We start from the raw sequence: 27357 nt of genomic DNA, 5'->3' as shown, positions 1-27357 counted from the left end.
GGTGAAATGGAAAGTTTTTTATTTTTTTGGCTGATGCTGTATAAGCTTGCTTTCTTGCACCATATGCCTCAACTAATGCTAATATCATATAGGATATTCACATTCTTTCTCTCTTTCTCAAACCTTCAACATCTCCAATTTCTGCTGTCTTTCTCATATTAGTTTTGGCATTTTGTGTAATTTACACATTCATCTTTGCACTTTTCAACAGACTTATTAATTTTACCACACACACAATTTTGTGTGTGTATATCTATATTCAATATTTTAAAATAAAATAAAAAAAACATAAGCCAGTAGTATGGCAAAAACTGTAGAGCGAAAATTAACATAAAAATAACCCAAAATAAAACAAACGAACAGGAAATAAAATTATGTTTTATTTTATCTTCAAACAGGCCTATGGGGCTGGGAAATTCCATACTGCAATAATTAAAGACAAACACCAGCCAAGGAATAAAAATTTTTACTATAAAAATAATAAAATAATGTGATACACTATCGGAAGACTAAAATATTACAATAAATTACGATAAAATAAACTACGATAAAACGTTAAATATATAGTTAAAAATACCGAAGCAATAAAATTATCTAAAATAAACTGGATTAAAAGCGATAAAACCTGAAGCTTTCGGAGACTGCTGTCTCCTCCTTCAACAGTGTACTATTACTGCAATGATACTATTAGTTTATTTTATCATAATTTATTTTTAACGTTTTATCGTAGTTTATTTTATCGTAATTTATTGTAATATTTTAGTCTTCCGATAGTGTATCACATTATTCTATTATTTTTATAGTAAAAATTTTTATTCCTTGGCTGGTGTTTGTCTTTAATTATTGCAGTATGTTTTATTTTAAAATATTGAATATTATATCTTGGCTTCATATGGAGGATGTGCATGTTGTTGCCTCTAATGAAAGCTCAATATTTATTTATTTTAACTTTTGTCATTATTCATATATATATATATATATGTGTGTGTGTGTGTGTGTGTGTGTGTGTGTGTGTGTGTGTGTGTGTGTGTGTGCGCGCGCGCGCGCGCACACGGGCAGTTCCTGGGTTTATGAGTTTTTTTTTTTTTTGTTTTTTTTTCAAGTATCAATCATTAGCAAAATCAAAAATATGAACATTAATTGCATTAAACAAATGGTAAACATTCATAAATACAGCATTTCAAACCATGCTCATAGCTGTATAATACAGTACTGCTATACATGTGTTTGTTCAGGCAGAGAGAGAGCATCTCATTGACTCACATAACATAAAGCAGTTTCCATGCTGACATTACAAAGAGTGGTTGTGTTGCTCTTCATTTTCGCTGTCTTGTCTTATTTTAAATTTATCCAGCTTATTAAGGGGGATAAATTTGAAGGGTGCTTGGGATTAAACTCTTCCTAAGTTTATTGATAATTTTGAAGGATTTCAAGAACCAGCAGAGATCGTACAAAATGAAACAGAAGCGGTCGTTAATATTGCTAACCAATTGCAGCTTGAGGGTTCTCAAGCTGCAACTGATGCCAATGATCTGCTTCAAGCATACGATGGAGAGCTCACAATTGAAGACACTGAAATGACAAAATGTGAAGAAGCTGAGGAAGAAGATTTAACATCTGAAACTCTTGTTCATTCCTTCATTCTCAAATGGCTTGACAAAGCTTTTCAACACAGAAAAAGTAATTGAGATTTTCAAGTCACAAGATTGAAATTTCAAGCACACTAGAAAAGTTGCTACAGATTTAAAAAATGCTTATGCATGCTATCATGAAATTTATAAAGAAAAGAGAAGACCGTCTTGGAAACAAGTGGCTCAAAAAACAATGAAGCATTTCTGAAGAAGAAGAAGGCTCCTTGTGCTTCCAATAAACCAATGAGTGCCGAATCAACCAGAATTGAGCGATGAACCATCAACGAGTGTGCATTTAGTCGATGATGATGAAGAATAAAGATTCTTTAACATAAATAATTATGTTAAAGAATGGCATAAACAATTTCTTTATTATTATAATTTGCTTGATTTTAATAGCTATGTTTTCATTTATCTGGATAAATAAATCATGGTTTATGCATAAACTATTGTTTTGTTGACCTTTATTTAACATTACTGTGGTCAAATTTCATTGTTGTGAACGAAACCCCTGTTTTGAACATTACATCTATGGGAAATAAATTACTGCTTTATGAGCATGTGCTAGGAACGAATGGGAACAAATTAACTTGTAAAGTCAGGAACTACCTGCATATATATAGGATGCAAAAGTAGGTATACAATTTTTATTATGGAATAAAACATGCTAATAATTACAAAATTATGATTATTACATTATTATTATTATTACTAGCTTTATTAAGTCATAATAAGGATGACATACAAATTGAAATTAACTACAATCTCTTAAGTGCTCAAATAATCGTTTGCCTTCAGCATTTACACATTCCTGTACTCTAGTTTCTATGCTCAAGCCCACTTTGGCACAGAGGTCTTTATTGTTCAGTTTCTTGGCATGCTTCTCTTATGAATACAATCCTGTCATCAACACTGCATGGTTTTCTTGAAAATATTTTATCTTTGATAACACCCCAAAAGAAGAAGTCCATTGGGGTGAGGTCTGGTGATTGTGGTGGCCATTCAACTGGCCCTCGTCGACCTATCCACCTATAGGGAATTCTTGGTCAAGACAATCACGCACAGTTACAGCATAGTGGGGAGGAGCCCCATCTTGTGGAAAAAAGAAGTCCTCATTAGCATGCTGTAGTTGTAATGCTGGTATAACAGTGTCCTTCAGCATGTCAAGATACAGGTGTTGGTTTACAGTTGTACTGAAAAAGATAGGTCCAATGATCCCTTTACATGAAAGACCCACCCAAACTGTAACCCCAGGTTGATTCAACTGTTCTTCAATTGTTACGTGGGAGTTTTCTGTTGAATAATAGACACAGTTATGCCTATTAAATGGGGGAATTCCCCCTTCTTTTTTTTTCCGTCCTGTATCAAATTCCTTTTATCCATTGTTGCAACTTGCTCTTAATGCCATACTGCTCCAACTTGTACAGTAGTCTTCCATGTGCAACAGTATCAAAAGCTTTCCTAAATTCCAAGTACAGTTAGTTCTGCTATAACGCGATACACGTGTTCCTAAAAATCTACGCGTTATGGTATTTCGCACATTAAAAACAGCAGAATCATGTATCAAATAAGATTGAAATAGGTGCATTATGGCCTTAGTAGCCCTTGCACCAATAAATCCAACAAACAACAACAACAACAAAAACAGCAGAGCTTATGGGAAAAATAGGGATGGGGCGGAGCAGCAACAGACCAAGGTATTTCCATGCCCTGTGCAGAAAAAGTTTTTCACTCCCTTTACTAAGAATATGTTTTTTTTCCCCCTCATTGTTCTTTTGTTTTTGGTGCCCCAGGCAAGAGCACTCAAAAAATTTTTCAATCTGGTAAGTAAAAAACAATAAAATTGCTAACACAGGTTTAAACATCTTAAATTTCTACTAAAGAAATTAATATATCAGTAAATAAATATTACAGTATATATTTACCTTGACAAGATATGAAGTTTGCTTGATTGATATTTCTGTTCACTGACATTTTCATTTCTTTTCTTTTTTTTTTATTGTAAAATTTAAAACAATAAAAAAGATAAGCAATCAATAACAATGAACATGGAATGCACAAGTAGGACAATTTTACATAGCTTAAAAAATAGGAATGAAGAGATTCTGAAATTTTATTTATGTTTTTTATATGTTTGAAGATTTCAGTGACGTGTAAACACATTTCACCATAATAATGTAAAAACCCACAGAATTCTAGCTATTGGTATTATTGCAAATGCAGTAAGATCGAGTTTACTGCCCATTTATAATTAGATTGCACTAACAGAAAAGTAAAATAAACAATGGGATATGCCAATTGTTTTTATTGTTTTATGGCAGTGAACTCCAGAAATGTGCTCTTCTGCTCACACTATCACGCCTCATGAAATTTAAGTTCGAACAGAAAAATGTGAGCTTCTGAAAACATGAGTTGGCCTACAATATCACTTGTTATCTTGTGAATACAGTGAATGACAACAGTGTGTCTCCAACCAGTACAACTACAAGAAATGGGAACTATAGCTCTCACATGGTGCCTCCGTAGCCAGGTGGGAAGGAACAGCAGTGCGTAGCACACGCTTCTTGATTAGACCGGGGTTCGAGCCCGTCACCACCAAATACGGAGGATGCGGAAAGGTCAGGGAATGACCACCGCATATCCCGGAGCAATATGGCCTTAGTTGCTAATGCTCCTAAAAACCAAATAACAACAACAACAACAGCTCTCACACATTTGATGTTTGACATTTTTTAAGCTTTATAAAAATGTATGTATTGCTGCACAGGTTTCCACTTTCAGCTTGGTGCTGGGTTTTACGTTCACGTGGTGTTACTCGCAGACGAAATTGCACATGAGCCAATGCAAAAATAGCATTATACTTGCATTGTTCTCTAATATATCAGTTGCATTGGAGCAAATTCGCATTGCTAAGATATGTGTTATAGCAGAACTGACTGTATATGATATCCAAATTATGTTTTGCAACCAATTCCTTTGTGACCACATCATAGTATCCAATCAAATCGGTCAGACAAGACGTCTTCTTAACAAATTCATGTTGTGTCCGAACTATAACTGCAGTCTTGTCTAGATGATCCTGCAGTGCTTCTTTAACTATTGACTCCATTATTTTCCCTGGAACATAAGTTCCAGGGAAAATAATGGAGAAATAATACATTTGCACATGTCCAGTCCATGGCTACCTCACCTGAGTCCAGGGAAACTCTTATAATTATGGCTGAGGATTTGCTTACTTCCTTTACTGCCTCCTTTAATATAACTGGATAGATAATATCCACCCCAGGTGCCTTCCTTATGTTTATCTTCAACAATTTCTCTTCTACTTTGCTCTCAGTTATTACAAAATCATTTAGCTCCCTGCCAAAGTTTGATAAACTTCTGGCATCCCATCCCTGAATAACTCCTGATGTTTGAATGTAGATGCAAAATACTCATTTTGGTTTGTCAGATACCTGAGCAGACTCATCAACAATCAAATCATTGATACCAATTGGACCAATCTGATTCAATCCCTTTTTTCTAGAGTTTACATAAGTAAAGAAGTCCATACTGTTTTTCTTCGCATCCTTTGCCAAAGATTTCTCGTAATCTGCCTTTGCTTGCCTAAACTCCTTGGCACTTGATTACAGACTGTTGTATATCCACCATAAGCATCTGTGTCTCCTGATAATTTATGTGTCCCATGCATTTTTCTTCTGTGTTAAGAGTCTCATTAGTTCATCTGACATCCATTTAGGCTTAACCTTGAACAGTATTTCTTAGTATGAAAAGCCTAGTAGCTTTCAAGATTGAGTCCTTCAATGCTTCCCATTTAGAATTTGCTGTTGGTAACATTATCAGTTGTTTTCACTGTATAGAATATAAAAACTGTCTGAGACCACTGTAGTCACCTTTGCAAAAGCAAAAACCCCTCCCTTTACTCCTAATGGTAGTTACATCTTTGAGTAAATCCCACATCAATACACTGTGATCACTGCCACCTAGTGGTTCCTTTATCTGCAGATTTTTAATGCATGAATAATCACTACAGATAATCAGATCAATAGTATTACTCCCTCTGGTTGTCTCTTGTAGAAAACAATCATGTTGCTGTAGAAAACAATCATCCAGTAAATCCATAAAAGTCTTGCTAATCTGTGAGTGACCATCCCACAATTTCCAGTCTATATCTGGGAAGTTAAAATCCCCTATTATAAGACAGTCTGATTTACTGGCCCACTCTTTTTCTATACAGTTGTACTCATCTGAGTTATTAGGCCTATAACACACTCCTACTCTCAACTTTATTTTCCCAGTGCTTATGTCACACCAAACTGACTCAACACTGCACTGTCCACCCATATCAACTGGATACTTCCTTAGATTTTTATGTGTTTCTTAGCTAATAGCATGGCCCCCCTCCTCCTTTTCTATCCTGTCTGTCCTTTCTGTATACATTGCACTCCCCATATTCCAATTCTGCATTCCTTATCTCTGTGTGACACGTCTCCAATATCCCAACAATATCCACCTTTAATGTCTTCACCAGCACCTCAAATTCATCAAATTTATTTGCTATACTCCTAGCATTGGTGTACATGCAATTATACGTAAACCTATTCTTACTCTTAGTTACCCTAACACAAGGTAACAGTTTTCCAACCCACCTAACACTGCCTTGATTGCATCAGCAAATATTCTTGCACCCTTTAACTATATCTGGTTAACTGTATCCTGTCCCTGTAGAAACAGTCTCCTGTTAACAAGCACAGCAGACCACGCTGAGAAAAATTCTACTCCATGAGCCTTGCACAATCTCTCCAGGTCCGAATTGATTGACAAGGCTCTCATCATATAATCACTCCTATCGTGTCTGGGCAGAATTGCAGACACTTTGAAATTTAACTCGCAACTTTTTTTCAACATTAACCTGTACTTGTTAAGTAATTCCTTGGATCTCCTACTCTTAATACCAATGTGTCCAAAAATATCACCTTTTGTGTCCTAAAGATGATATCTTCTTTACTTCATCTACTTTTGCTGCTCACAGACATATCCTCAATATATATATATATATATATATATATATATATATATATCTTGTTTTTCTGACAGTAGTCACTGACAATAACTGCCTCCTGTGGAACCAGTGCATTCTGCCTTGGGGGAGTGTTGCATGGTGCACATGTGTGAGAAGCTCTCAAAAATGCCCAACAGAATGCTGAGTTGTTAACTAATTTATTCACACTCTTCAGCAGGAAAATGTGCCCTGCCACATCCGGACGGCGTGGCAATGCGCATTATCCTGCTGAAAGATGGCACTGCCAGAGGGGAAGACTGTTGCCATGAAGGGTGTACCTGGTCAGCAATGATGTTTAGGTAAGTGGTAGATGTCAGAGTGCCCAGCACGTGAATGACTGGGCCCAGGTTATCCCAGCAGAACATCGCCCAAAGCATCACACTGCCACCACTGGCTTGTTTTCATCCCACAGTGCATCCAGATGCCATCACTTCCCCAGGTAAATGATGCACTTGTACCCAGATGACCTTCTTCCAATCACTCAAGATCCAGTTTCGATGCTCGCATGCCCATTGTAGGCACTGTCACCAGTGAACAGTGGTTAGCATGGGCACTCGGAACAGCCTGCAGCTATGCAGCCTCATTTTCAGCAGGGTTTGATGTACTGTGTGTGTGTGTGTGTGTGTGTGTGTGTGTGTGTGTGTGTGTGTGTGTGTGTGTGTGTGTGTGTTGTGACACATTACTCCCGTCACCAGCATTCCAGTTACCGGCGAATTGAGCCACAGTCGCCCTTCTGTTGCCAGAAGGGCGAGCCTTCACTCATCTCGAGCATCGATGAGCCGTGGTCGTCCAACACCTTGCCGGCGGTTCGTGGGGTTCCCCTCCTCGGACCACTTTCAGTAGTTACTAACCATGGCTGACCGCAAGCACCCCAGCAGCTGTGCCGTTTCAGATTTGCTCTGACCCAGTCTGGCCATTAAAATTTGGGCTTTGTCCAATTCGCTTAAGGTCTGCTGCTTTCCCATCTGAAGAACGGAGCTCAGTATCAGGTGTTTTTTATACCGTGTCCTGATCCACACATGTGCCGTAGTTCAACTGCAGTTGGTTCGATTTGCATAACGACTCGCTGGTCATAATGTTTTGGCTCATCGGTGTATATATGCCAAACTATGTGATTAAAACCTTTGAGCTACTTATTTATCACAAATAAAACCCTAAAATTCCACTGCTGCTTAATAGTAATAGTGATAGCCATATAGTGCAAGGAAGCCACTGACTGAAAAAAAAAAAAAAAAAAAGTCGATAAGAAAACAAATTATTTGCGCCCCTCCTCACATAGATAACTATCCAGTTGACCTTTGAATTTATTCAAACTGTCAGCCTCAACTACCCTCAAAGGCAATTAATTCCAGCAATCCAGTGACTCGCTGGCTAAAGAAAACTTGCTACAATCTATTCTAAACCTCATCCCCTGTAATTTGAATTTATTTTATTAGAAATAAATTCCGCCATCATTCATTTTACTAACCTCTCTCAAAGTCATAAACTTCAATCAGGTCACCTCTGAGGTCCCTAATAATAATCCCACATAATCAGTCTTTCCTTGTATGGTCGCCCTTTTGCTGATGTCACCATGCGAGTTGCCCATCTTTGGACCCTTTCAAGAAGCTCAGTATCTTTTTCAGTTAGGGTCTCCATACTTGAGCACAGTATTCTAAATGTTGTTTTATACAGCAGGACTATGACCTGCATATCTCTAAAGGATAATGTTCGATAAATCATCAAAAGGACACCATGCACTTTCCTGGCTGCTTTGTTTATACTGCTCAGAAAACTTCATATTTTACCATATTATTGATCCCTTTCTTCCTCTGCTATTTTTAATCCAACCCTACCAAGTAGGGTTGAATTATTATAATTTATTCTAGTAGTATAATTTATTCTGGGGTTGCGACGCTCCAAGTGTAAGAATTTGAATTTTGTTGCATTAAAACATAGCTGCCATATATCTGACCATTCTCGGAGCAGCCTGTTCAAGTCATCCTGATGGAACACTGCTTGGTACTGATCATTAACTACTCTACCAATCTTTATATCATCTGCAAATTTTGACATTAATCCTTCTATCCTATCATCAATGTTGTTTATGGAAATCAGAATCAAGTGGTCCAAGAACCCGATCCTTGGGGGACCCTACATCTGACTTTACATCAATCTGAAGGATATCCATTAATTACAACCCTCTGCCATATAGCCACTCAGCAATCCACCTTAGAATTTTTCCAGTAATCCCAACATGTGACAACTTATACAGTAACCTCTTATGAAGAACTGAGTCAAATACAGTAGTCGAATACAGTGGTCGAAATTATTTCCTACATCCAGCTCATAAGCAACTGTGTCAAAATAGTCTAGTAAATTAGTTAAACATGATTTTATCTTAACAAAGCCATGTTACGTGATATTCAGAATGCCATATCTATCTAAATGACCCTGGATTACACTTTTCATTATTGCTTCTAAGATTTTCCCTACCATTGAAGTCATTCTAACCAGTCTGCAGTTACCAACTTCACTCTTAGAACTGCCTTTATGTATAGGTGATACTTGGCACTTCTCCAATTCAAAGGAATCTCTCCCAAGTCCAAAGATGCCCTTATAATTAACTTCAGTGGTTCAATACTCTCCCTGGTGGCCTCTCAAAAAATTACTGGCTATATGCCATCAAATCCAGCCTTTATGTTCGAAGGTTTTTCCAATAAACAGCCATATGTAATTTCGAAATCGCTAATTTCATACGACTCAGTGTCACTCACATAGCCTCTTCCTCGGCGCGAAGGATTGTTTTCAGTAAAGACATGCAAAGTATCTGTTCAATACATCTGCAACATCAGCTGGGTTGTCTAAGGTTCCCACACCCAGTGCACAAGGATCCAGTCTGATTTGCTTTTTTCTTCCTTGTATTCATGCTACATGTGTGCTACACATTAGCATTAGTAGAGGCATATAGGATGCAAGAAAGCAAGCTTATGCAGCATCAGCCAAAAAAAAAAAAAAAGACATTTCCACTTAACCCCTCCGTACGTTCGAAATACTTGTCCAGCTGAGCCTTAAATTTGTTTAGGCTATCAACTTCCACAACAAGGGATGGAAGTCTGTTCCACCAACCAACTACCCGCTGGCTAAAGGCAAATTTCTGCACATCTATCCTACATCTGTCTTTCCTCAATTTGAATTTATGCCCTCTCAGGTGATTATTTTGAGAAAGAGGAAGAATCCCATCAGCATTGAGAATGTTCAAACCATTCAAGGCTTTATATGGTACCTCCGTAGCCAATGGGAAGGAGCAGCAGTGCGTAGCACATGCTTCTTGATTAGACCGGGGTTCGAACCCGTCACCACCAAACACGGAGGATGCGGAAAGGTCAGGGAATGACCATCGCATATCCTGGAGCAATATGGCCTTAGTTGCTAATGCTCCTAAAAACCAAATAACAAACAAACAAAACAAGGCTTTATACACCTCTATCAGATCACCTCGCCGGTGCCTAGTCTCCAGACACTGTAATTTGCAAAACTTAAGCCTTTCTTCGTAAGAGCAACCTTTTGTTCCATTCACTAATCTGGTTGCCCTTCTCTGTACTCGTTCCAGCAGCTCTACATCCTTTTTGAAATGAGACCTTCAGACCTGTATAACGGTACTCAAGGTGTGGCCTGACCATTGCCTTATACAAGGGAGTAATCACCTCCTTATCCCTGCTAGAAAAATTCCTGTATATCATTGACAATACACCATGAGCTACTCTTGCAGCCCATCTGCTCTGCTCAGAGAACTTCATATCTGCCTGCACAATTACCCCCAGGTCCTTTTCATTCTCTATCACTGTCAGTGCAGTATCACAGAGTTGATACGTTACTCTGGGGTTGCTGTTTCCCATATGTAGTACTTTACATTTGTCAATGTTAAACTTCATTTGCCACCTCTCAGCCCATCTGCTCAACCTTTCCAGATCCTGTTGCAGCAGCAGCATAGCGTCAGTAGTGTCCTTAACAACCCTGCTAACCTTTGTATCGTCTGCAAACTTGGACATTAAGCCTGATATACCATCATCAATATTATTTATAAATACAGAAAACAATAACAGACCCAACACTGAACCCTGAGGGACTCCACTAATAACATTAGTCCACGATGAGCAGTGTCCATTGATTACCACTCTCTGTCTTCTTCCCCTCAACCACCTAGCGCCTCCGTAGCCAGGTGGGCAGGAGCAGCAGTGCGTAGCACACGCTTCTTGAATAGACTGGGATTCGAGCCCGTGACCACCAAATACAGAGGATGTGGAAAGGTCAGGGAATGACCACCGCATATCCCCGGAGTAATATGGCCTTAGTTGCTAATGCTCCAAAAATAACTAACTAATTTCAACCACCCTTTTATCCATAGCAGCAATTTGCCTCCAATGCCACACTGCTCCAATTTGTGCAGCAGTCTTCCATGTGCAACAGTATCAAAAGCCTTTCTAAGATCCAAGTATATAATATCAAAGTTATTCCCTTCATCCAGTTCTTTTGTGACTGCATCATAGTTTCCAATCAAATTGGTGAGGCAAGACTTTCCCTTAACAAAACCATGCTGTGTCCGAGCTGTAACTGAAGGAAGAAACATGTGTTTCTTCCTTGTATTTACTGCTACAGAAGCTCTACAAATAATAAGTCATAACTTATAAAATCGTTTACTGAATTTAAAAATAAGCTAATGAATATGACCAAGGCTATTAAACTATTTGTTAAACACAATTTAATATGTTAATTAATCAGAAAGATGCTAAATATTTTTTAGCATCTTTCTACAGAAAAAAAATGGAAAGTGATCCCTACAGTTGGGAGTGGGCCATTAATATGGCCCACTCCCAACAAATAGCTTAATTATCTTTATGCCATTTGTTGCGTGAGGGGACCCTGTACCTTTCTTAGTGGTATCAACTTAGATTGAAACAGATATAGTTATTGTGTCTTCCTGATTCTAGTTTTAATAAAGAATTAAAGGTCAAGATCAGTGATTACAAATTGATGTTTATTGATATTTTAATTTCTTTTAAGCAAACAGTAGTTTTATGTTTCACATTTATAACAGGAACATCTTCAAGAGGAGGATAAGTATCATTTAGCTAAGATTTATTTTTACTGTGAAGAATATGATCGAGCAGCTTATTTCACAGAAAAATGTACTCTACCAAAGGCATGCTTCCTGCATTACTTTTCAAGATATACAGTAAGAAATAAGAATTTAATTGTTAATATCTTTAGCTTCATAATGAGTATAATTTAAAATTAATGTGATTATAACTTGTTTTTTTTTTAAATTTATGCTAGCATTTATGATTTTCTGAGCAGTTTGTGACATATACCTCATTCCCTAATCACCTTTGCTTTTTGTCATAAAAACCTGATGTGATATGAAGAGCTTGAATGTTTAGCTTTAGTTTTAATGATTTATTCTGTATATCATTATGATTATCAAATACACTTATATTATATAAAACAACCCTTGTAGATAGTACATATGATTGCTGTCCCTCCACATCATAGGGAAAAGCTTGAATTTTTATGGGCTTTCTTGTTTTGTTAATGCTGTATAGCTGACAGTTTCTGGTGAGTTAGTCCGCACCAGATACCTCACAGCATTAGTTGTAATGGTGATATCATCACTTCTCATTCAAAAAGATATAACTGTGTATGTATGTATATACAGGATAAGTCAGTGTTAGTTTATCTAGAATATATGCAATTCATTGAGAAGTAAATTACCAAAAATAGTTTGCACAATACATTTAAATGTCATTAGTATTAGTCATATAGTGCAAGGAAGCCTGGGGCATTTCTTGGACCAGCCAAAAAAATAAATAATAAATAATAAAATAAATCACCTGTATAGATAACAGAAATTTAAAAGACTTTTGAATTTCAGCCCCAGCCATCCATAGAGGCCCAGGAGGCACTTCTGCCAAAACCTTCAAAACAACAACAATGGAGGCAACTTATTTCAATAGCAACTTGCAGGCTAAAAGTAAACTTCCTTCAGTCCATTCTAAACCTCTTCTACTGTAATTTGATTTTATGGTCCTTAGTTGTGAAAATTTCACCCTAATTCATTTTGCTTTCTCTTCAGAGCCTTATACGCCTCAATTAAGTCTCCTCTAAGGTGTTTAGAGGAGACCAAATTGAGGTTTCCTATGCCTAAAACATATGGTTTACAATAAACAAAAAAATATTTATTGGAAAACTATGAATGACACTGTTGCTTATAGTGTAAATAGCTGGGGTCACATTCTTAGAATTTTAAAAATTGTTTTCCTCAATTTTGAATGGTAATTCTCAAATCTGTTTCATCTCTCTTCCCCCCCCCCCTCTCTGTGGTATGTAACAGTATATGCTGGCACTATTCCACCAAAAACAGAAAATGAGATGAAAGTGTGACAATTGGATACTGTTTTTTATTTAATTTTTTATTATGATTTTATTTATTTTTATTTTATTTTACTTATTTATTTTTTCTAGAAGAAATTTTTAGAAAAATTCCAAAATCAAAACATACAAAAAACAGATATGGGAATGATAACAAAAGAAGCCTGGTGCTTTCATGATTTCAAGTCTTGCTCTAGAAACATTTCCATAAATGATTCTCTTGATTGATTAGAAAAAAAAAAGTTGGAATTAGTAATTGAAAATTTATTAGAAAAGTGCAGAATTTATTTGAACATATAATGATTCTTTTTAAACTATTTTCAGTGATATTTATTAGAACAAAATTTCAGTACAACAAAGTGGCATATTGGTTCATGCACCTCAGAAGTTTCTGGGGATTTTCCTGTATAGTATTACTGAAGTAATATGGGCATAAAATTGATCTCAGTATGTATGTTGTGCAAATAAATTCTCCAATAAACTGATTTGCAGTCCACCCTCTTTGAATAGGTGTGCACACACATGTGCAGCATGAGGACTATTCATCACAGAGCAACCATGCTTCAAAACATCCCAGTGATTTTTGAGCTTTTCCTGAAAAAAAATTTAGCATCCAGTGAAAAAGTGAATTTCAGTACATTTCAGGGACATTACAAAAGTGAAGTGATAGCAAAATTATATAAGAAGCAGCAGCATATAATATCAATAATGCAGTGATGTGCATTACAACAAGTATTATCCATGCAACAGCAGCAGTTGTAATAACCAAAACACTGTTTCCGTCACTTCTAAAAAATATGTACAACACCCATTTGATCACTAGCCAGTTCTTTGGTATTCAGGTCCAAGGGCTATTAAGTGATCTGGTCATCGTTGCCCAGTCACCTTGGTAATCTTCACCCTGTCATGCTCGCCTTCAAACTTGTGACATTTACTTCAAGATTTGAGGGACTGTTGAAACATCTCCATCTGTCCATTACTAACTCTCATTACATGGAGCAAACTTTCTGACCTTTTGCCAGTCTACACTGATAACTTTAAGTCAGAATCATCTGTGGGATCACAGATGATTCTGACTTACACACAGAATAGTATCCAGCCAGATTCCACAGGAAAGTAGCATATATACAGCAGAGCTATGTGTGCAGTTTGGCTAATCTTGGATCATATAAAAATCAACCATTATCAAAGATGTATGATATATACCGATTCATCAAAGCATGTTACGGGCTTTATCAACAATCAGTTAGGCACTATTCTCTTCCAGTCTGGTGGATGAGAATAATGCCTAACTGACTATATTCTCTCCCATTCTGAATTTGACATCTTTTACTGCTGGATCTTAAGCCACATTGGGATCAGGTCCCATTATGGCTCAGGATTAGGAGGAAATGATTTAGCTAAAATTGCTATTGCTAAGTCATTTCCAAATCAGCAGTCCCCTTGAATAACTGTTGCATGTCAGTCCCATATATAGATCGGAGAAGTAATATGTAACTGTTCTTAATGGCAAGATTTGTGTTGTAGACAAGGTGTAAACACACGCTTCTTGATTAGACCGGGGTTCGAGCCCGTGCCCACCAAATATGGAGGATGTGGAAAGGTCAGGGAATGACCACTGCATATCCCCGGAGCAGTATGGCCTTAGTTGCTAATGCTCCTAAAAACCAAATAACAAACAAACAAACAACAAGGTATAAAGAAACTAAATCAGATTATGCTTATAATCAAGCAGTTGGTATAGGGCACAGAAATTGAGGTAATCCTTTCTGCTGACAGCTGTGACCCTCCTATGTGTGAAAACTGTGACACAGTTTTAACCGTTCATGTCTTAGGCAAATGTCCTAATTTTATAGATGCACATCATTTATGTTTTACAGATTTTGTCTGGCTGAATGTTTACATTCAGTCAAATTCAGTGAAATATAAAAACAACAATTCCAAATACACATATTTGGAATTGTTGTTTTTATATTTTATGATATATATTTATAGTATAATTTAATTAATTAAGGGGGAACCATTTCAAATGCAGGTTATTGCAATATTTGAAACAGCTTAATTATAATACTTCTCTGTGTTAAACTGCAGTCAACTCTCAAGGGTGTTGTGGTATCGCCAGTGACAGTGCTTGGGTTTAGAAATGACTACAACTGCCCTGCATAGTCAACTTAAAGTAACTAATATCATCTTTAATCGGATAGCATTAGCATAGCATTAGTAGAGGCATACGATGCAAGAAAGCAAGCTCATGCAACATCAACCAAAAAAAACTTCCCATTTCATCCCTCCATTCATTCCAAATGCCTGTCCAGCTCAGCCTTAAATTTATTTAGGCTATCAACTTCCACAACAAAAGATGGAAGTCTGTTTCACCAATCAACTACCCGCTGGCTAAAGGCAAATTCCTGCACATCTATTCTACAACTGTCTTTCCTCAATCTGAATCTATGCCCCCTCAGGTTCTTAACCTGAGCAAGAGGAAGCATACAATCAGCATTCAGATTGCTTGGCCTATTCAACGCCTTATACACCTCAATCAGATCACCTCGCATATGCCTACTCTCCAGGCACTGCAATTTGTAGAACTTAAACCTTTCTTGGTAAGAGCACCCCTTTGTTCTCACCAATCTTGTTGCCCATCTTTGTGCTCATTCTAGCAACTCTACATCCTTCCTAAAATGAGGCCTCCAGATCTATACATACCCTAGGTGTGGCCTGACCATTGCATTGTACAACAGGATAATCACCTCCTGTCCCTTCTAGAAAAATTCCTATATATCATTGACAAGACTCCATTGCCTGCCCTGGCAGCCTGTCTGCACTGCTCAGCGAACTTTATATTTGACTGCACAATTACCCCCAGGTCTTTTTCACTTTCCACTTCCCTGAATGTAGTACCACACAGTTGGTACGTTTCTCTTGGGTTATTGCGACCCATATGCAGTACTTTGCATTTGTCAGTGTTAAACTTCAGTTGCCACTTCTCAGCCCATTTGCCCAACTTAACTAGATCCAGTTGGAGTAGCATACTATCTTTACTGTCGTTAATAACCCTGCCAACCTTTGTATCATCTGCAAACTTGGATATTAATTCTGATATACCTTCATCAACATCATTGATAAATATACAAAACAACAATGGGCCCAACACCGAACCCTGGGGAACTCCATTAATAACATTAGTCCACGAAGAGAAATTTCCATTGATTACCACTCTGTGTCTTCTCCCACTCAATCAGGCGCCTCTGTAGCCAGGTGAGCAGGAGCAGCAGTGCATAGCACATGCTTCTTGATTAGACCGGGGTTCGAGGCCCGTGAGCCACCAAATACTGAGGATATGGAAAGGTCAGGAAATTACCACCGCATATCCCCAGAGCAGCAGTATGGCCTTAGTTGCTAATGCTCCTAAATAACAACAACAACACCCACTCAACCATGTTTTATCCATTTTAGCAACTTGTCCTTAATACCATAGTGCTCCAATTTGTACAGTAGCCTTCCATGTGCAACAGTATCAAAAGCTTACCTGAAATCCAAGTATATGATATCAAAATTATTTTTGAAATTCAGTTCCTTCATAGTATCCAATTAAATTGGTCAGATAAGACTTCCCTTTAACAAACTCATGCTGTGTCTTAACTATTACTGCAGTCATGTCTAGGTGATGCTGCAATGCTTCTTTAACTAGTGACTCCATTATTTTCCCCAGAACACAAGTTAAACTAACAGGTCTATAGTTACTTGTGTCATCTTTTGAACCCCCCCTTTGTTAATTGGTGATACATTTGCCCACCTCCAGTCCAAGGGGACCTCCCCTGAGTCCAAGGAAGCTCTCATAATTATGGCTAAGGGTTTGCTTACTTCCTTTTCTGCCTCATTTAATATAACTGGATAGATCCCGTCCATCCCAGGTGCCTTCCTTATGTTTAACGTCAACAATTTCTCCTCCACTTTGCTCTCAGTTATTACAAAATCATTTAGCACCCTCATAGAGTTTGATAAACATCTGGCATTCGCCTCATTGAATAACTCCTCATGTGTGAATATAGATGCAAATACTCATTCAATTTATCAGCTATCTGAGCATGATCATCAATAGTCAACCCATCTATGTGAAGTTGTGCAATCTGATTCATCCATAAAGAACTCTTTGCTGTTTTTCTTTGAATCTTTGCCAAAGATTTCGCATAATCAGTCTTCACCTGCCTAACCTCCTTTGTGACTTGATTACAGACAAGCTTATATCTGCCATAGGCTTCTATGTCACCTGATAATTTATTTGCATCCCATACATTTTTCTTCTCTGCCACGAGCCTCATTAATTCATCTGACATTCATTTAGGCCTGAACAACCTTGAACAGTATTTCTTAGTTGGAATGAAAAGCCTAGTCACCTCCAAGATTAAGTCTCTGAAGGCTCCCATTTAGAATTCAACATTAATAACATCATCACCCATTAGGCAAATCCATTATCCTTTAAAACTCAGATTAAAAAACAATATTAATTACTTTAAGTGGACTATATGTACAGTTGTATTCATTACTAAAAGAGTATAAACCCGAGTGCTGTCACCATCACTTGCGACACCACAATGTCCTGGCAGTTGACTACAAAAGTTAATTCAAAGAAGCATATGTAACCTGTTTCAGATATATATTGTTATTTATTTTATTTTTTTATGTGCTCAATTCTTTATAAGTTACAAAATATATTTATAGATTTTTTTTTTTTTTTTAATTCTGAATGCATATTAATGTCCTGAGGCTGCCAGTGTGCCATTAAACACTAAATAACCAACCAATTAACCGTTTGGATGATGCCAGAAAACAGTTTCACAGAATTTTGTTTAAAACAAAATATCTAATAAAAGTCTTCCGTTTTTTGCTTTCCGAAATTTTGCAGTAAATGTTTTGGAACCCGGTTCAGCAGTAAACTTTATGTACTATGTAGTTTTATTACAAACAAGCAATAAAGTTGGAAGATATAAATGAAATCTAGTGACTTCATGATCTTTCCTTGTGTATCTATGAAGCTGGTCATTCATAAATTTCATATTTTAACTACTAAAGAATTGAGATAAGAGATACTTGCATTGGCTTTAAATTGTACAGTTAATATAGACCTTAGGATTATGTGCAAGATTATTTCCTTTTATATAGGCACTTGTGAAGGATGTCAACAGAAGATTAGATAGGTGCCGTGAATATGCTACTTATTGAATATAGCATATTATGTGTGCTATGTATAAGTATCTATGTAATTATCTGCTGCAAACTTTAAAATTGCATTAATATTTTAGTGAGACAAGCATTCTAGATTTCCCAGGTCAGTTTGCATAAAGACGTGGTTCCATTTTCTGCTACCAGGTATGCTAACTAAAAACTTAGCCAGCATCAGTTCTGTATGTAGTAGTAGTAGTAGTGGCATGTGATGCAAGAAAGCATGTGTATGAGCTTATGCAGCATCAGCCAAAAAAAAAAAAAAAAAAAATGACACTATTCCCTCCAAATGCCTGTCCAGTTCCTCCTTAAATTTATTCAACCTATCAACTTCCACAACGACAGATGGAAGTTTGTTCCAGCAATTAACCACCCGCTGGCTAAAGGTAAATTTCCACACATCTATTCTACATCTGTCTTTTCTTAATTTGAATTTATGCCCCCTTAAGTTCGTAATCTGAACAAGTGGAAGGATCCCATCAGAATTCAGCATGCTCAACCCATTCAAGGCCTTATATACCTCAATCAGATCACCGCGCAGGTGCCTAGTCTCCAGCCATTGCAATTTGCAGAACTTAAGCCTCTCTTGGTAAGAGGATCCCTTCATTCCCCTCACCAATCTTGTTGCCCTTCTCTGTACACGCTCAAGTAAATCTACATCCTTCCTAAAATGAGTCTTCCAGACCTGTACGCAGTACTCAAGGCGTGGCCTGACCATTGCCTTATACAGAGGGATAATCACCTCCTTTTCCCTGCTAACAAAATTCCTATATATCATTGACAAAACCCCATTACCTGCCCTGGCAGCCTGTCTGCATTGCTCAGAAAACTTCATATCTGCCTGCACAATTACTCCCAGGTATTTTTCATTTTCTACCACCTTAAGTGTAGTACCACACAATTGGTACGTTTCTCTGGGGTTACTTCTACCCATATGCAGTACTTTGCATTTGTCAAGGTTAAACCTCAGTTGCCACTTCTTAGCCCATCTGCCCAAATTATCTAGATCCTGTTGCAGTAGCACACTGCCATTACTGTCATTAACAACCCTGCCAACCTTTGTATCATCTGCAAACTTCGACGTTAAGCCTGATATACCTTCATCAATATCATTGATAAACATACAAAACAGCAGTGGACCCAACACCTAACCTTGTGGGACTCCACTAATAACATTGGTCCACGAAGAGCAGCACCCATTGATTACCACCCTCTGTCTTCTCCCACTTAACCATCCTTTTATCCATTGTAGAAACTTACCCTTAATACCATTCTGCTCCAATTTGTACAATAGTCTTTCATGTGCAACAGTGTCAAAAGCTTTCCTGAAATCCAAATAGATGATATCAAAATTATTTTTTGCATCCAGTTCCTTTGTAACCACATCATAATATCCTATCAAATTTGTCAGACAAGACTTTCCCTTAACAGACCCGTGCTGTGTCTGAATTATTGCTGCAGTCTTGTCTAGATGATCCTGCAATGCATCTTTAACCAGTGATTCCATTATTTTACCCGGAACAGAAGTTAAACTAACTGGTCTGTAATTACTCGTGTCACCCTTCGATCCCCCTTTGTGATTTGGGGATACATTTGCACATCTTCAGTCCGTGGGAACCTCCCCTGAGTCCAAGGATGCTCTCATAATTATGGCCAAGGGTTTGCTTAGTTGCTTTGCCGCCTCCTTTAATATAACTGGATAGATCCCATCCACCCCAGGTGCTTTTCTTTTGTTTAACTTCAACAATTTCTCCTCCACAAAATCATTAAGTATCCTGCTACAATTTGATAACCTTCTGCCATTTCCACCTTAATAACTCCTCGTGTGTGAATGTAGATGCAAAATACTCATTCAGTTTGTTTGCTATGTGGGCAGGATCATCAACAGTCGATCCAATGATATCAAGTGAACCAATCAGATTCATCCCCTTGCTGAATCTGATTGGTTCACTGATTGAATAAAGAAATCCTTGCTGTTTTTCTTAGAATCTTTTGCCAAGGATGGCCCACTCTGTTTCTCTGTATAATTGTTCATTGTACTCATTCGAGTCATTAGGCCTATAACACACTCCTACTCTTATTTTTGTTTTCGCAGTGCTTATGTCACACCAAACTGACTCAGCAGTGCACTGTTCATCTATATCAACTGGGTGCACTTCTTTTCATTTCATGTTTTTCATAATTAACAGCATAACACCTCCTCCCTTTCTATCCTGTCTATCCTTTCTGTACACATTGTACTCCCCAAATTCCAGTTCTGCATTCCTTATATCTGTGTGACACCATGTCTCTGATATCCCAACAATATCCGCCTTTGATGTCTTGACCAACACTTCAAATTCATCAAATTTATTTACTATACTTCTAGCATTGGTATACATGCAAGCATACATTCTCCTATTCCTATTCCCCCTAACAAATCCCATATACCCACCTATTTCAGGATGACTGCCATCCGTCCCTGAAACCTCCAACACTCCTCCTCCAGGTCTCTACTTATTCTAATAGAAGTTGTGCAAGAATCACCTTCACTTCTGCCTACGGCTACTGTTAAACTATTAGCCCTTGTATCCCTCCAAGCTATCAGTTTTCTGACCCACCTAACACTGCCTCGATAGCATCAGCAAATATTCTTGCACCCTTTCTATTTAAGTGTATCCCATCCCTGTAGAAGCAGTCTCTCCTGTTAACAAGTACAGACCAGGCTGAAAAAAATTCTATCCCTTGAGAATTGCACAGTTTTTCCAGGGCCGAATTGATTGACAAGGCTCTCATCATATACTCCCTCCTATTGTGTCTGGGCAGAATTGCAGTCACTTTCAAATTCAGCCCTAATTCTCGGCTTTTGTTCAACAGTGACCTGTACTTGTTAAGTAATTCTGCCAGTCTCCTACTCTTAATATCATTAGTGCCAACGTGTACAACTATATCACCTTTTGTGCCCTTAAAAGATGATATCCGCTCTACAACGTCATCAACCTTTGCCCCTGGCAGACATACCCTGGTCCTGTTCCACCTATCCTTTTTACAAAGCATGTTACCCATTTCCCTGACAATAGAGTCACCAACAACTACTAGTTCCTGTGGGACCAGCGCATTCTTCCTTGGGGGTTGCTGCTGTGTTGCATGATGACCAAGTGCAAGCTCTGGCGTTGATGTGGGCAGCTGAGAGCTTGATGGGCCCCTCAATTTAGATCTTTCGAGGGCATCCACCCTGTCCTTCAAACTCTCATATAGGCCCATAACAATGCTGAGTTGTCGCCTGATTTCCTTACATAGCGCACACACAAAGACATCCCCCATGGCAATATCATGTTCCGTTCCAGAGAGTTCGGCAAACATTTCACAAGTTGCACATTTTTTTAGGCTGTGGACAAAGTGGCACTCCTGCCACTTTGTGCCCGTTGCTTTGCTGCTCTAGTTTGGGGCATGCTATTTTAAATTAATAAGATTAAAAAAAATTAAATTAATTAAATGTCAATACTACGCTATCTAATAGAAACAGTGAAGCGTATCTAATAGAAACAGTGAAGCATATCTAATAGGAACAGTGAAGCGTATCTAATAGAAACAGTGATGTGTACTGCAGAAGAGCTGGTTATGGATACAACAGCAGCTGCTGCCTCCACCTTGACAAGGGTGTTTGCCAATTCTTGAATGATGGCCTATTTCACGTCAGATCTGGTAGAGTCCACAATATACTAGCAACTTCGAGTGGTAAAATAACTATATATGGCCACCACATTGCTTAAACATAAGCTACAGTACAAGGAAAGAATTTAAAAATTACAGAAATTCACCCATTATTACTTTCATTTTGTAGTTTTAAAGGGGATGGACTTTTCAGATGGACTAAGCAGTGGACTTTTCTGAATAACCTTATAGGTTGTTTGATCATTCAATAAATCCAATGCTTTATTTAGATATGTATTTTTGAATGATCAAACAACCTATAAGGTTATTCAGAAAAGTCCACTGCTTAGTTGGAACGGCAAGTGAATAGAATGGTACAGAGTTGGCTTAAGTCTAGCAAAATTTCCAAAGAACAATATTGGGTACTGTATGCTACAGGGAGCCAAATACCAAGATTTTATGGCTTGCCCAAAATTCATAAAATGGGTGTACCACTAGTATGAGACCCATAGTCTCATTTATAGGCAGTCCCACATATGCACTATCTGGTTTCTTAGCCAAATTATTATCTCCATTAGTAGGACTTTCTGAATTTAGTATTAAGGACAGCAAAGACTTTCTTGTGCATTTTATTAGACGCCAACGCATAGAAGAGAATGAAATTATGATATCTTTCGACGTGAAATCTTTATTTACATGTATTCTGATTGACCAGGGAGTGCAATGTACACACATGGCCTGACGGAGAGATATCACTCTAAATACTAGAACACAATTAAATTTAGAGGATATTGAGAAAGGTATAGAATTATGCCTCTCAAGCACCACTATGGTGTTTGATAATACTATGTATAAGCAGGTTAACAGTACAGCCATGGGCTCCCCCCATTAGCTAAATTATAGCTAATTTAGCTATGGAGGAGCTCGAGGCTAGAATATTTAATGTTAGTGTTCTCCCTATGCGCCCCTGGAAAAGATACGTAGATGATACGTTTTCAATTATTCGAAAGGGGAGTGAAGATCAGGTGTTGAATATTTTAAATGGCTTCTCCCCATTCATACAATTTACCTTGGAGGCAGAAGAAGGAGGAGTTTTGCTGTTCCTAGATGTGTTGGTCTGTAGGGAAGACCAACAACTGAAGACTAAGGGCTATAGGAAATCGATGTGTAAAGGTCAATATTCGCACTACAATTCAGCTCAGGCCAACCACCATAGGAACAGTGTGGTTAGAACATTAGTTGACAGGGCAAAATCACACTGTAGTACCTCCGAGGATAGGAAGGTAGAGTATGAACGCGTCACGACGGATCTTACAAAATATGGCTACCCCCAGAGGATTATAGAAAAATATATTAAAGGAAATCAGAGGAGAGGTGAATCTTTTACGCCAGTATCTACTGCATACATTCCCTACTATCCGAGTCTAACTGATCATATAACTAGAATACTAAGAAATTATCAGATGCGTTGTGTGCAGCTTCCGGGCGGAGGCTGCACACAATCGTGTCACAAGTAAAGGATCCCATTCAAAAAGAGAACGCAAGTGGGGTCGTATATAGTATTGGACGCCCGGATTGTCGGGAGTGTTATGTAGGGGAAACAAAACGCCGTCTCAAAGATCGTCTGGGGGAGCACACTAAGGCAATAAGAAATGCGGATTATGGTAAGTCTGCCGTGGCCGAGCATTTTTGGGAGAAGCAGCACCAGATCTCCCAGGATGATGCTATCATCACCGATCGGGCGCATAAGTTCTGGGACCGCAAGTGGCTCGAGAGTTTGCGGATCTGTTCCACAGTGAACATTAATAGAGATAGAGTAACGCGGATCCATCCCCTCTTTGAGGCTACTATCCTCAGAAGGGATGAACGGTTCCATATGACTCACTCTTGAGCCACTTCCGATTCCATAACACAAGAGAACGGAACACGTGGGAATGAAACACGTGATGAGTACTGTGAACCTGCTGGTATTTAAAGACACACCACAGAACAAAGAAAATACCGCTGAAGAAGAAGGTAGGAGCCTTCGAAAGCTATGGTTTTATCGCTTTTAATTTAGTATATTTTAATGTATTTTATTGTTCTTAATCCAGTATATTTTAATGTATATTTTATATGTATATTTCATATATTTTAGTTGTAAAGTTAAATATAATTTATTGTAAATACAGGCAAATATAATTTATTATAAATACATAGTTATCAAGATTCCAGTTTTTGTTTTCGTTGTGTTTTATTTCTACATAAAGTTGGTGAAAAACATTTAAAACTACAATATGAATATACCCAACCTCAGAGGCCTGTTTGAAGAATTACTTTCATTTATTGGCCAGTGAGTTGTATAGTGCCTTCTTTCATAAAGTTTTCTTTCCACAATAGTGTTCCTTTATTGCTGGTATGACATATATAGCTAGTATTATTCCATATTATTCTGTGTAATCTTTTAAGTTTAATTTGCCTGTCATTTCTTGTTTTAAAACGTGAAGTCATCACATTAACTGTAAAGCCATACCAGTTTCAATTTGAAAGGATGTTTTGAGTGAACAGCAAGAGGGTTTGGCTCTGCCCAAACCCACTGAAATTTTGCTTGTTCTCAGACAAAGTAAAATATACTTTGTTCTGCACAAACTGTTATTTGTTCATTTTCAACCTTGTGAGATGTTCCAATACAAGTCCATGACACTGAGTTTGATCACATCTGGAATCATATGGTGGATTCAAGTTCACACGGCTCAACTTGAATATGGTCTACAGTGGAGATTATGCACATAAACAGTGCAGCCCTTCATGTAATAATGCCTTACTAATTCAGAATAAATCTTTCTCTCTTGAGATTTTTGTTTTGTACTAATTTGTTTAGTTAATTTTGTTCAATTCAGTTTGCCCTCCAGCCAATAAAGTATATACTTCATCCACAGAATTTACAGTATTAAAACATTGTACAACTCAAATGAGATTTTATTTAATAATTAAATAATTTATTATTTTATTAAACACGTATTGTACACATATTGTGAATATTTGAAATTATGTAATTAGCCTTAAATTTTACAATAGTAGGTATTCTAATGAACTGTTATTTTTACAAGTCAGGTGAAAAAAAGAAATTGGACGACATGGCTGATATTGTTGGTAAGCGTTTGAATAATTGAAAGTCACTTATTCTTTAAATTAAGAAATTGAAGACAACTAATTTATTTCAATAGCCCTATAACTTTTCTTTTCAATCCATTATGCTAATTTCTTAATTTTCTTTTGTGTATTATGTTGAAACTTTAATTGCATGATGGTGTTATTACTTTTCTTTCAAAATTTTGTCACTAATGTTGTTTATAGCTTATAAAGCTATAAATATACAATATATGAAATTTATATTACTTAGTACAGCCACTCCCCAGCTTGCGTTATACTTGACTTATAGAAATTCGACTTTACTTAAGTTTTTGCCGGCTGGTACAAACTTGAAAAAATCGCGGAAACATATTTTGCATCCCATAGGAATAAATGGAGGTATCGTGAAAATATCGTAATGTGAACCCAATAATAAATTCTTTGTTTTTTTTTTTTTTTTTTGGTAATTCATACCAAGACCTCGGAAGTTGAAATTTTCCCTATATTATAACTAAGCTATTTATCTTTCTAAAAGGTCATTTTTATAATGGAAATTACACTACACTTTCATCGTTATCATACGTTCCGTTATAAGAATACATTTTGAATGCCTTTGTGATATTTTCTAAAACACATTTCTGGAAGTCACTACCATAAAACAATAAAAACAATTTGCACTTTCTGGTTTATTATGCTTTTCTGTTAGCGCAATCATCATAAACGGGTAGTAAACTTGACCTTATTGCATTTGCAATAATACTGATAACTGGAATGCTGTGATTTTTACGTTGCAGTATTATGGTGAAATGAGTTCCCCTTCGCTGAAATCTTCAGTCATATAAAATAAATAAATAAATTTTCAGAATCTTCTCTTCATTCCTATTTACTTATTACAATGGTGAAGGGAAAGGGACCAACAGAAAGTGCTGGCAGTGCTAGGAAACAAAACAAAATTTATTTAGAAATAAAGATGATTAATTAAGAAGTATGAAGTAGGACAAAGTTTGTCATCTATTGCACAGAATTAGGTCTCACTGCTTCAACAGTGAATACTATTTTAAGGGACAGTGCACGTATAAAAGAATATGTTAAAGGATCAACGCAGTTAATTAAGATCAATAATGATCACAAAACAGCATTCAGGTGCTATATCGAAGATGGAAAAGCTATTAATAATATGGATGGAAAATCAGATTCAGAAGCAAGTGCCCCTGAGTCCAATGGCCATTCAAGCAAAAGCACGAAGTATTATGAAGATATTAAAGATAAGTACGGCGAACCCCAATCCAAGTTCGTGGCAAGCAATGGGTGGTTTAATAGGGTCAAGCATCGTGCTGGTTTCAAAAACATTAAAGTATGTAGTGAAGTCGCCAGTGCCGATTCTGCAGCTGCAGAGAAATTTTCTGATGTGTTGGAAAAAACCCCTTCTAAATCTCCACAGCCCTCAACTTCCACAGCGGTGTGCTTATCAGCTGGAGAGTTAATTCTGGCAATGATGCTTGAAAGGAGCAGCAGCGCGTAGCACACGCTTCTTGATTAGACCGGGGTTCGAGTCCGTCACCACCAAATACGGAGGATGCGGAAAGGTCAGGGAATGACCACCGCATATCCCGGAGCAATATGGCCTTAGTTGCTAATGCTCCTAAAAACAAAATAACAAACAACAAACAACGATGCTCGAAAGATAAAACTTGCTGACGTTATGCCTGTCTCCTCTCTCTTTTTGTAATTTTGAAATTTTTATAATTTTGTACACTTTTGTAATTTTTACTGCACATCAGATAAAAAAATTAAATAAATAATTCTATTTACATGTTCGTTGAACATTTCTTTTTTGCTTCAATCAAATTTGCGAGTGCTGCATAAGTATTTAGGGAAATTCCGACATCTAGAGTTCTGCGGAACGCAACCCTTACATAAGTCGGGGAGTGGCTGTATATTTAGTTATTTTTGTAATGAACATATACAAAATTATAAACCTGATTTTTAAATATCATTTAGGAATTTCTTTTATGTATTATTATTATTATTAATATTTTATTTAATTTTAATACATTTTGTGATTCATCCTCTTTTGCATTAAATGATAAAATATATTAATAAATAAGATATGGTGATTAATTAGAGTCTCGTGTTGGGAATGAATGTTAATTATGATGAACGAAATTCTTATTTTTAACCCGCTAATACAGATTTCTGTTATATTTCGAGAATAACATAGTTATTGTAATATTACCTTGCTTAGTGCAAATGTATCATTAATTCATAGTTGAATTTTAATACAAACTG

The 27357-nt window shown here is 37.2% G+C and overlaps 1 protein-coding gene across 2 annotated transcripts in view; it reads left to right on the top strand.

Moving 5' to 3' along the window:
• Cdc23 (cell division cycle protein 23) overlaps positions 1-27357 on the top strand; it is a 268183-nt gene that overhangs the window by 16922 nt on the left and 223904 nt on the right. For both annotated transcript variants that reach the window (XM_090385187.1, XM_090385186.1), the window contains exons 3-4: positions 11771-11908; positions 25047-25089. In XM_090385187.1, coding sequence (XP_090241313.1) covers positions 11771-11908; positions 25047-25089 — 181 coding nt within the window. The remainder of the gene's footprint in view (positions 1-11770; positions 11909-25046; positions 25090-27357) is intronic.

The sequence above is a fragment of the Mastigoproctus giganteus genome, chromosome 11 (genome assembly GCF_048544385.1).
Source record: "Mastigoproctus giganteus isolate SK-2022 chromosome 11, ASM4854438v1, whole genome shotgun sequence".
NCBI lineage: Eukaryota > Metazoa > Arthropoda > Arachnida > Uropygi > Thelyphonidae > Mastigoproctus > Mastigoproctus giganteus.
Note: the sequence above shows the minus strand (reverse complement) of the source record. Positions and strands in the feature narration are given on the sequence as shown.